Genomic DNA, 12,862 nt, shown 5'->3' with positions numbered 1-12,862 from the left:
AAGGTTTCCAGATAATCGTGTAGCAGTTAATTAAAATTGAAGTTGTACAATCAATTAACCCAATTAACTAGGCAAAAAAACCCATTTTAATTCAACATATATTTGTGATTAAAAATTGAGTATAAACCAAAGCAATATCTATATAATTAACACAACTGGTAGTTGAAACAACATTAAAGAACTATATGGACATACAATAAATTATATAATCACAAATTAGGCAGCTATTAGCTACCGATTGGACAAATAGCCCTCAAAAATTTGCATCTAAAATTCAATGACGTGCAAATAAATTTGCATTGAACGCCGCTTCACAGTTGCACATGATATTCAGAAACTGTTTCTAGTCATGTTCGCCAGCAGGAATGGTATCTTTGATAATGCCAAGAAACTTCAATTTGATTTCAGTTGTCGGGTGACCTGAAGCAAAAAAGGTTGAAAGCATAAATAACCATCTAACGTCGAACGAATTGCTTTCAAAAGCCTAATTGTTGTGATAAACTTATTAAATAGATTTGTTATGGCAAAATCCTTGTACTGGGGACCTCCAATGGGAGGGTTTTAGAGGCAAGGTTCGGGTATGGTTCGTTAGAGTCAAGGTCCGACTCATCACATCAGGTCGTATCATTCTAACATTTCTTTTTTAGAACAATTTCTTGTGTTTTTGAATGTTAGCAGGCTCCGTGAATGGGATGTTTTGATGCCAACCATCTTCCTTTATCACATCAGGTCGTAGCATTCTAATTGATTTCATTTTTAGAGCATTTTTTGTTTTTTGAATGTTAGCAGGCTCTGTGCATGGGACGTTTTGATGCCTACCCTCTTCCCTCCAGCTGCTCGGACTTGGTCTTGGGTACTTCTCGTACCAAATATATAGACGAGGGTCAAGTAAAGGGTTGCGTTCACTCCTATCGAGGTGCTAAACTGCTAGATCTCTGATGTTATCAATAAATACCCAGACCAGAAGCTGAACACTGTTGTAGTAATTGCCGGCTTCAATGATCACCGTAGTAGTATTGAAACTTTCATAGAGCATTGGAAATTCCTCATTCAGCTGATTATTGTTAAATTTAGCCCAAATAATTCGATTTTTCCCAAAGTTATACCCACCAGCTGTAATCGCCTCATAAATAAGAAAATCAGTGCCCTTAACTACGCTTTGTATAATTATAGTGATTCTTGTGACCTAAAGTTGTTTATTGTTTCACCCTCATTTGGAAATGTTCTTGAACCTAACCTGTTCTGTAAAGACACCGTGCACTTCTCCTTTCATGGAAACCATGTTTTCACTATTATTCTGTTTAACATCACTCAATACTTTAAATATCGTTGCTGTTATTACTCTCCTGTAATTAACTTAATCTAGTCCCCCTCAGTGCAGCCTTCCCAACTCCTAGCCCGCAGCTTGATGGCTGATCAAACCCATTGTCCACTCTGCAAGGGTCCCCTACGTAGGGGAGGCGTCTGGTGTCATACATGTTATAAATATTTGCACGTGAAATGCAGTGGTCTAGCCGCAGCGAAAGATTGGACCGAAAACTTCAGCTGCAAAAGCTGCTCTGAGGTCGCCGCAGCCACCGAAACAGCAATCGCAACGCCGGCACCACACAACGCTTTGACCGTTCCCGACACTGCACTCATAGATCCTGCAACATCGCACGCCCCCGAACGTTCCGTCGCCGCAGCATCGAATAATTTTTGGGACCACTTCCAGGCTCATCACGTGGTAACAGTGCGCGAAATATACCGCGAGGTCGTCACTTGGAAGCCCTCGTTCTTCACGCTCGGTAAGAACAAGACAGGGGAACAGTTCGCCGAAGCACTTCAGTGTCCTCTCCCCGATTGCCGTAAACACGGATAGATCCGATATATCTCTGACCCTCTGTATGATACTTCCGCACCTAACCCTCAGTCGAACAAAGAACACGGACGATGGATCGAACAATAAGACCATCAAGGGTAGACTGCAGAAGTTGAGCTTCCTCTCGCGTACTACACCTTCCATGGACGGGGTTCTGGACAAGGTGGAGGAGCCGCTTGGCCGAGTCATACCGAACATCGTCGGCAAAGAAGTAATCCAAGAGGAAAGAGAACTTTTTTCTCTCCCTCTCAGAATGGGTGGGCTTAACATCGCCCTCCCACAAGATCTTCACAAAAATCTTGAGCAATCAATTGAACTCTCAAGACCATTGGCGTCATTCAATAATATTCAACAATGTGAAGTAGAACAAACCAAGATCAGTCTCAGACAGAGAGCAGACAATCAACGTGAACTCATCTCGAAAAAATCCAGAATCGAAAACAATCTACCAGAAATGAAGTATACCATCCAGCTGGCCTCGGAGAAAGGAGCATCCACCTGGCTTAACGCGCTTCCGTTGTCAAAACATGGTTTTGACCTCACGAAGACTGAGTTCCGTGATGGAATAGCACTTCGCTACACCTGGGAAGCGAAGAACACGCCAGCCATATGCCCATGCAGGAAAGAATTCGGCCTCACCCATGCCCTCCATTGTGCCAAAGGCGGGTATACGCACCTATGACACAACGAAATTACAGATGTGTTTGCAAACCTGATGGATGACGTTTGCCACGATGTACAGATAGAGCCAAAACTTCAGTCGCTCGATGGAGAAATTTTCTCGAGTAATTCCACCACCACTGATGATGACGCTCGACTGGACATCAAGGCAAACGGTCTGTGGGGCTCCCGCTTTAATCGCACTTTCTTCGATGTGAAGATTTTCAACCCTCATGCGAAGAGCTGCCCTAAGACCATAAAAGATGCATACAAATATCACGAGAGCATCAAGCGAAATAAGTACGAATAGCGAATCAGCGAAACCGAACACAGTAGCTTCAATGCACTGGTTTTTGCTTGTTCGGGTGGTGCAGGTCCATCAGCATCGCGCGTTATGAAACAACTCGCAACCAAGATCAGCGAAAAACGCGGAGAGCTGTACGCCGACACTATAAGCTACATCCGAACGAAAATCAGCTTCGCACTTCTGAGGAGCTGTGTTCTCTGCTTGAGGGGATGTTATATGCCATTTTTGGGGATGTTGTCATTTTTAGAGCATTTTTTTGTGTTTTGAATGTTAGCAGGCTCTGTGCATGGGACGTTTTGATGCCTACCCTCTTCCCCCCAGCTGCTCGGACTTGGTCTTGGGTACTTCTCGTACCAAATATATAGACGAGGGTCAAGTAAAGGGTTGCGTTCACTCTTATCGAGGTGCTAAACTGCTAGATCTCTGATGATATCAATAAATACCCAGACCAGAAGCTGAACACTGTTGTAGTAATTGCCGGCTTCAATGATCACCGTAGTAGTATTGAAACTTTCATAGAGCACTGGAAATTCCTCATTCAGCTGATTATTGTTAAATTTAGCCCAAATAATTTGATTTTTCCCAAAGTTATACCCACCAGCTGTAATCGCCTCATAAATAAGAAAATCAGTGCCCTTAACTACGCTTTGTATAATTATAGTGATTCTTGTGACCTAAAGTTGTTTATTGTTTCACCCTCATTTAGAAATGTTCTTGAACCTAACCTGTTCTGTAAAGACACCGTGCACTTCTCCTTTCATGGAAACCATGTTTTCACTATTATTCTGTTTAACATCGTTCAATACTTTAAATATCGTTGCTGTTATTACTCTCCTGTAATTAACTTAATCTAGTCCCCCTCAGTGCAGCCTTCCCCACTCCTTGCCCGTAGCCTGATGGCTGATCAAACCCATTGTCCAATCTGCAAGTATCCACTACTTAGGGGAGACGTCTGGTGTCATACGTGTTATAAATATTTTCATGTGAAATGCAGTGGCCTAGCCGCAGCGAAAGAGTGGACCAAAAACTCGAGCTGCAAAAACTGCTCTGAGGTCACCGCAGCCACCGAAACAGCAATCGCAACGCCGGCACAATGATTTGACCGTTCCCGACACTGTACTCATAGATCCTGCAACATTGCACGCCCACGAACGTTCCGTCGCCGCACCATCGGATAATTTTTGGGATAACTTCCAGCCTCATCACGCGGTAACAGTGCGCGAAATATACCGCGAGGTCGTCACTTGGAAGCCCTCGTTCTTCACGCTCGGTAAGAACAAGACAGGGGAACAGTTCGCCGAAGCACTTCAGTGTCCTCTCCCCGATTGCCGTAAACACGGATAGATCCGATATATCTCTGACCCTCTGTATGATACTTCCGCACCTAACCCTCAGTCGAACAAAGAACACGGACGATGGATCGAACAATAAGACCATCAAGGGTAGACTGCAGAAGTTGAGCTTCCTCTCGCGTACTACACCTTCCATGGACGGGGTTCTGGACAAGGTGGAGGAGCCGCTTGGCCGAGTCATACCGAACATCGTCGGCAAAGAAGTAATCCAAGAGGAAAGAGAACTTTTTTCTCTCCCTCTCAGAATGGGTGGGCTTAACATCGCCCTCCCACAAGATCTTCACAAAAATCTTGAGCAATCAATTGAACTCTCAAGACCATTGGCGTCATTCAATAATATTCAACAATGTGAAGTAGAACAAACCAAGATCAGTCTCAGACAGAGAGCAGACAATCAACGTGAACTCATCTCGAAAAAATCCAGAATCGAAAACAATCTACCAGAAATGAAGTATACCATCCAGCTGGCCTCGGAGAAAGGAGCATCCACCTGGCTTAACGCGCTTCCGTTGTCAAAACATGGTTTTGACCTCACGAAGACTGAGTTCCGTGATGGAATAGCACTTCGCTACACCTGGGAAGCGAAGAACACGCCAGCCATATGCCCATGCAGGAAAGAATTCGGCCTCACCCATGCCCTCCATTGTGCCAAAGGCGGGTATACGCACCTATGACACAACGAAATTAGAGATGTGTTTGCAAACCTGATGGATGACGTTTGCCACGATGTACAGATAGAGCCAAAACTTCAGTCGCTCGATGGAGAAATTTTCTCGAGTAATTCCACCACCACTGATGATGACGCTCGACTGGACATCAAGGCAAACGGTCTGTGGGGCTCCCGCTTTAATCGCACTTTCTTCGATGTGAAGATTTTCAACCCTCATGCGAAGAGCTGCCCTAAGACCATAAAAGATGCATACAAATATCACGAGAGCATCAAGCGAAATAAGTACGAATAGCGAATCAGCGAAACCGAACACAGTAGCTTCAATGCACTGGTTTTTGCTTGTTCGGGTGGTGCAGGTCCATCAGCATCGCGCGTTATGAAACAACTCGCAACCAAGATCAGCGAAAAACGCGGAGAGCTGTACGCCGACACTATAAGCTACATCCGAACGAAAATCAGCTTCGCACTTCTGAGGAGCTGTGTTCTCTGCTTGAGGGGATGTTATATGCCATTTTTGGGGATGTTGTCATTTTTAGAGCATTTTTTTGTGTTTTGAATGTTAGCAGGCTCTGTGCATGGAACGTTTTGATGCCTACCCTCTTCCCTCCAGCTGCTCGGACTTGGTCTTGGGTACTTCTCGTACCAAATATATAGACGAGGGTCAAGTGAAGGGTTGCGTTCACTCCTATCGAGGTGCTAAACTGCTAGATCTCTGATGTTATCAATAAATACCCAGACCAGAAGCTGAACACTGTTGTAGTAATTGCCGGCTTCAATGATCACCGTAGTAGTATTGAAACTTTCATAGAGCATTGGAAATTCCTCATTCAGCTGATTATTGTTAAATTTAGCCCAAATAATTTGATTTTCCCAAAGTTATACCCACCAGCTGTAATCGCCTCATAAATAAGAAAATCAGTGCCCTTAACTACGCTTTGTATAATTATAGTGATTCTTGTGACCTAAAGTTGTTTATTGTTTCACCCTCATTTAGAAATGTTCTTGAACCTAACCTGTTCTGTAAAGACACCGTGCACTTCTCCTTTCATGGAAACCATGTTTTCACTATTATTCTGTTTAACATCGTTCAATACTTTAAATATCGTTGCTGTTATTACTCTCCTGTAATTAACTTAATCTAGTCCCCCTCAGTGCAGCCTTCCCAACTCCTAGCCCGCAGCTTGATGGCTGATCAAACCCATTGTCCACTCTATATATATAGGCGCTTTCCTCTCCACTTGTTAGTTATTTTTGTGACTGGGCCGTCTTTACACTGTCTGGAGGGGAACAGATTGGAGTGCAGCATCCGGCTACTAAGTGCTACTCATCATGCCCTATTTTTCGACCAACATCCATCGATGCCGGATGGTGTACACGGCCCTTTATTGTTGTTGTTTAAGAAAAAAATTTCAAAAGAGTGCAAGGCTTGATTCTATTACAGCCTGCTTCAGTCAGCGGAGGGGAGAAGTGGCTGGCATGGGTTCAATAAGCTCACAGAGGTGCTTCGAGTGATATTATACTAATTGCGTTCAGCAGCTAAAATTGTGAGAGAAGAATTTAGATAGCACAAAGCTCAAAAAGCCATTTAAAACCTCCCCGGCAGATTGCCGGAAAATAGCCGCCGTTGAATCCAATAAGCATGATTGGGATTGAAAGAAAAGATATTGAAAAAAAAAGATTTCTGTACAAAAACATTTTTTAAGTCCAATTTATTTTGATGGCATCTCGTAGTTGCACATACTTCTGTTTCTTAGAGAGAGGCTACAGGTGAACAGATTTTCAGAGAGAGTCAGCACAAATTTTGCATTAAGAAAACGTAGTCGAAAAACTCTCGAAGCAACTCAAATTTTCATCTAACTAAAAAAACCTACAGTACATGATAAACCTACAGTACTTGAGAAAATTAAAAAAAAATTTCGGGAAAATCTGTTAAATGCAGATTATTGGGGAACATCTGTTAACTGTCTTTCTTAAAAACCAATCTGAAATAAAAAGTTTGCCCTGAAATGATCGGCTCGTTATCACTCTGCTTCACTGAACTTTGTTTTTTCAACAAAAGTCTTCAACTAAACATGTCACTGAGCGTGGACGTCGATTGTTTTGAGTGCGGTATGTCAAATGTTCCAAATGACTTGATAAGCGATTATGTCAAACGCCTCGTCAAACAAAAAGATTGAAAAAAAGTTTGGAACGTCTAAGCAACTTAAACCACTCCTCAACGTCAGTAAGTTAGCTATTTTATTCAAAGGAATCCAAGATAGAGTATCTATCACATAAAACAACCAACAGATGTCCAACGAGCTGCTCTCGAACGATTGACTGCTTCATCCGGGGCATCGAAAGCAATGATTAAATAGCTTTCAGATATACCGCCTTCCGTAAGATCAATTAAACTTGAATTCGCATACATATAAATAGTTTCGTCGAGTGCGGCCAGTCACGCATAAAAGCTTTTGGGTAAAAGGTGAGAAAACTAAAAATTCTTTAGAAAAAGTTAGCGAACAAACTTAGTTAGTAATGGTGAAAATTTTTCAAAAACTGAAATAACTCTCTCATAATGGAGTGGTTATTATCATGCATTCGCACAGGAGAAAGGCAGAACAAAAAAATGAACACTTCAGGAAATGATATTTTCCCCTTCAAAAACGTCAGATGTTCTTTGCATTAAACTTAAAATTTCATTGCTAGTGACCATTGAAAAAGATTTCCATAAACACACTCTTGGTCCAAAAGATAGCGGAAAAGCTGCCAAAAACAGATCAGGCAATTTGATGAAAAGGGGGAAAATGCGATTGGTATCAAAAGTTATAATTCAGAAAGGTAATTTCGCCAAAATATTCTGTGACACCTCCCTCAAATTAAACTTCAAAAATCTTTGTTGTTTGCCTAGTCCGCCAGCAAAAATTTAAATATTTTCGAACAATTAAGAGCGGTCTTTAGAAGACCTTGAGTTCTTACACTCAAAAACAATTCACACCAACTAAAAACTCACACTAGGATTTACAAAATATCTATTAGTTGATAACAAGTTAGATGATCCATGATTTAAATGCTGAGATTGAACGAAATTTTTTATTTGATTTCTTGAATTTGAATTTTATATTGAGCCGCGTACATACAATTAGATTTTCGAGACAAAAGAATGAAATACCTAGTAAGACATCTTGGACAAACCAGCACTGTACATCCTGGTGTACGGCAGTGAGTGCTCCCTTGATGACTCCACAGAGAATGTTGGAGTAGAAGAGACTCTGGTGCTTCTCTGGCAACTCCACGAAGTCAGCCAACGGGTTTTCCTGTCAATCAAATGCAGGTTACAAATAACCAACTGACACCGATCCAGGACAAATCAGTTGAAACTTTGCTGATGTGATGTGCTTTTCACTTTTTTGAAAGAAAGGAATAAAAATCACTCGCTGGAATACATAAGAAAACCACACACGTCTTACTTATCTTAAATCTCAAAAAGTTTGCTGAATTGTTAGGCAAAAAAAGACGTTGATGTTCTTAAAGATATTCAAAATATTTTGATTGCAAGTTATAAGCATTTATAGCTTATAATGCTAAGAATCATCGATGGAGACGACGAATTAAAAAAACATAGCAGGACAAGTCAAAGAAATGTATTAATTTATGACCTGACAATCATTTACTCTACTTTAAAAGGCAAATGAGAGCTGTTAGTAATGAGACTAAGAAATAAAAACATAACCGACTAACGTCGGGCGAATTGCTCTCAAACGACCGGCCAGCGGTTGGCTTCGTCAGTACATAGCCAATGTTTAGTGAGGATAGATTTAGCTTGATTGAAGGGGCCTGAGAATAGGGTAATAGACGATGACATCACGCCATATAACAGCCGCATCAACAAAAGAATTAAAGAGAGAGAGAGAGAGAGAGAGAAAGATTAAACGTGAGCGAGGAGAAGGAAACAAACTCCAGCTAACACAGAGAGAGCGAGAGAGCTAGGAATTTTTTCCATGATGAGATTCGACTCTACGACTTTCTAAACTTGTTAGTAACTAAATCATTTAGAAAAAAACTTAAAGTGCAAAAATCCAAAGAAAGTTTCCAGATTTCGCAGTAAAGAACATGTTCAAAAAAAATTTTGTCTCTGGATTTTTTCACGTAAACCATCTGCAAGACTTGAAAAGCGTCGTTGGCCAGTAATGATCGTTAAACTCAGAAAAGGACAAAAATAATCAAAAATTTTTAAATCAATTGCAAATTTTAACAAAATCTTGCAAAAACTCGTGATAATAATATCTTCAGAACAACATTCCATTGTCTGAAGATGCCATCTAGTATGCCTATATCCAACCTTAAACAGTTTCACTGGCTCATAAAGATCCATACCTTTGGAACATGATAATAAATTTTCAAAAAATTTTCAAATTAAAATTTGTCAAAAATTTCTAAAACTCGAGTCATTAGAAAAATGATAACCATTCCATTAACTCTAGAACCTATGCAGCAGCTTAGTACAAACCTCGAAGGAGGCTTGTTGGCTCTTGAGGCTGGAAAAAACTCAAAAAAATGACAATTTCAAAAAAAAAGATTGCCGAAAATTTTTCAAAAAAAATGCTAAAACTCGTTAAATGTTAAAATGCTTAAAAAGACTCCATTGCATCTAGAAACTATACAATAAATTGTTATCAAACTCTAGAGGAGGTTCGTTGGCTCTTGACGCTAGATCAGCCTATAAAATCACAGAAATGGTCAAAAAAAATTGAAAAAATTGCAAATTTTATAAAAACAAATCGATAAAATTGTGATATTAAAAAGTTGAAAACCATTCCATTACAACTAAAAACTATGCAGCCACATATTATCAAAACCTTAAGCAGGTTTTCTGAATCCCGAGGCTGAAAAATCTTCAATGATGACAATAAATGTTAAAAAATTAAAAAATGCTATTTTTTCAAAAAAATGATAAAATTCGTGATGTTAAAATCTTAAAAATTCCATTACGTCTAGAAACTATACAGTAACCTATCATCAAACCCTGGAGGAGGCTCCTTGGCTCTTGAGGCTGGATAAACCTAAAAACCGACAAAAATTTTCAAAAACCTTGAAAAAATTTGAAAGTTTTTTTAAAAAATTGCAAAAATTCGCAAAGTTTAAATGTTGAAACCATTCTATTACCACTAGAAACTGTGCAGTAACCTATTATCAAACCATAGAGTGGGTTCCTTGACATCTAGGGTTGATTTAACTCGAAAATTTGACAAAAGTTTTACAAAAATGACAAAAATTCTCAAAAAGCTTGAAAACATTGTAAAAATTTGTATAAATTTGCGTGTTTTTAGCGACCGGTTGTTCTTCAGTAACTGGACGTGGGGGAGGTGCTGATGGGGGTGGCAACAGTCGGGTAGGGGATTAACAGCGCAGTGGGGGGGTGGGGGTCAATTGTGTGGGGGGTCAACAGTTGGGGGGGGGGGGTCTTCAACCTCTAAGAACCGCTCTTCACACCGTAATTATAAGTCTCCCAAACAGTTTGAGCTGAAACAGATCTGAAAGGCTCCAAGAGCACTTAATGCCCGCTGGGCGCTACCTGTTTATCCCATTTTTGATGACGAAAAGTCAAAAGCGTCAGACGAAAAATCGGTCAAGCGAAAAATTGCATAAAAAGACCGACAGGATTAATATAATTGCTACAAACTTCGTTTGAGAGCAATTAGCAACACAAGAACAAAAACAAGTACGACCATTCAAGTTTTATTTCTTGAAAAGACAGCAAAATCAAAAACAGCTGCTATGAACTCAAGCTGCCAACTATATTCCTCTATTCCTCATCAGCAACCTGTCATTAAATGTCTATGAGTCCTTTCACAGATAATATTAAATGATAAGACAAAACTAACCAAAAATTGAAAACTCGACGAAAACTTTTTGAAAACATTTAGCATACGTCACAAAACGCAACAGCTACTGAAGGATGCAATTACATCAACTAATTGAGTTATCAATGACCACCGTTGAGACCTGTCATCAGTGAAATTAAGTAAAAAGACAGCAATAAGTATAACAAATACTAGCAAAGCTAAAAAAAATCACCAAGACTTCTTTAAAAAGGAACAAGAGTATAAGTCACAAAAAATTGCTAAAAATGAATTGCTTTAATTCCAGCGTTTTAAGCATTGAATGAGACCTGTCAATAACTACACAAAGAGTTAAGACGACAAAGTTGAAAAAACACAAATTCAAAAAAATCGACAAACATTATTGAAAACAATAAGTTACGAAGCCAGGAAGCACTAGCTCTGAACAAAAACGATTCAATCGATAAACCTAACCCCTAATAGCGACATCAGAGACCTGTCCCCAATGAGATTAATTGATAAGACATCAAAAAGTACAATAAACAATTGCAGAACTCAAAAATTCACTCCAAATTTTTGAGCAAAAGTAGTGTCAATGTCATGAAGACCACTAGCTATTAACTTGAGCCATTAGTTATGTTCTTTTATGCCTCATTAACAACCAATCCGACCTGTCATTGATGATACTTAGAGATAAGACAACAAACAATTTTTTTTAAAAAAGGCAAAATCTAAAATTCACTATTAATTTATGACAATAAATAGTGGCAAAGTGATAAAAAAAACTGTTAGCTGCCCTTTAATGAATTCACGAAAAAGCAAATAGGCCCAATTAGAACACATATGTACCGTCTTAAAAGCACTGAAGGAGAAAAAAGCACTGAAGGAGATCAAAAACAGCTGCTATGAACTCAAGCTGCCAACTATATTCCTCTATTCCTCATCAGCAACCTGTCATTAAATGTCTATGAGTCCTTTCACAGATAATATTAAATGATAAGACAAAACTAACCAAAAATTGAAAACTCGACGAAAACTTTTTGAAAACATTTAGCATACGTCACAAAACGCAACAGCTACTGAAGGATGCAATTACATCAACTAATTGAGTTATCAATGACCACCGTTGAGACCTGTCATCAGTGAAATTAAGTAAAAAGACAGCAATAAGTATAACAAATACTAGCAAAGCTAAAAAAAATCACCAAGACCTCTTTAAAAAGGAACAAGAGTATAAGTCACAAAAAAATTGCTAAAAATGAATTGCTTTAATTCCAGCGTTTTAAGCATTGAATGAGACCTGTCAATAACTACACAAAGAGTTAAGACGACAAAGTTGAAAAAACACAAATTCAAAAAAATCGACAAACATTATTGAAAACAATAAGTTACGAAGCCAGGAAGCACTAGCTCTGAACAAAAACGATTCAATCGATAAACCTAACCCCTAATAGCGACATCAGAGACCTGTCCCCAATGAGATTAATTGATAAGACATCAAAAAGTACAATAAACAATTGCAGAACTCAAAAATTCACTCCAAATTTTTGAGCAAAAGTAGTGTCAATGTCATGAAGACCACTAGCTATTAACTTGAGCCATTAGTTATGTTCTTTTATGCCTCATTAACAACCAATCCGACCTGTCATTGATGATACTTAGAGATAAGACAACAAACAATTTTTTTTAAAAAAGGCAAAATCTAAAATTCACTATTAATTTATGACAATAAATAGTGGCAAAGTGATAAAAAAACTGTTAGCTGCCCTTTAATGAATTCACGAAAAAGCAAATAGGCCCAATTAGAACACATATGTACCGTCTTAAAAGCACTGAAGGAGAAGAAACTCTGACAGGAGTCAAATTGACGCACCTGAAAAAAATCTAACAAACCGCCAAATTGTTCAAACACCAATTTCTCACTCCACTTTAAAAGTATTTTGAAAAAAGTCACGCCTCAAACCTACTCGATTTTTCGCTGCCTTTACTATTTCAGTGTGACCAAATTAACACTCTAATTTAACTTCTTATTGACGCGAAAAAGCGGAGAACAGATCTTAAAAAACGACAGCGCACAAATACAATACAAATTCTTTGAATTGTAAAAAAAACAACGATGTCCCCAATAATAGCCGCCATCGCTTCGCGGCTATTAAAAAGAACAATTGACAAGAATTAGACAAGACAATA

The 12,862-nt window shown here is 39.2% G+C and overlaps 1 protein-coding gene across 1 annotated transcript in view; it reads right to left on the bottom strand.

The window, feature by feature from the left end:
- Positions 1-84: 84 nt before the first annotated feature.
- The window catches only part of LOC142344403 (trafficking protein particle complex subunit 3-like), a 31,287-nt gene continuing 18,509 nt past the window's right edge, over positions 85-12,862 (bottom strand). Inside the window, exons 3-4 of the mRNA XM_075396016.1 lie at positions 8,002-8,146; positions 85-420 (exon numbers count right to left, since the gene is read on the bottom strand). Coding sequence (XP_075252131.1) covers positions 344-420; positions 8,002-8,146 — 222 coding nt within the window. The 3' untranslated portion in view covers positions 85-343. The remainder of the gene's footprint in view (positions 421-8,001; positions 8,147-12,862) is intronic.

Source organism: Convolutriloba macropyga, chromosome 8, assembly GCF_964194025.1.
Source record: "Convolutriloba macropyga chromosome 8, txConMacr16.3, whole genome shotgun sequence".
Taxonomy (NCBI): Eukaryota; Metazoa; Xenacoelomorpha; order Acoela; family Convolutidae; genus Convolutriloba; species Convolutriloba macropyga.
Note: the sequence above shows the minus strand (reverse complement) of the source record. Positions and strands in the feature narration are given on the sequence as shown.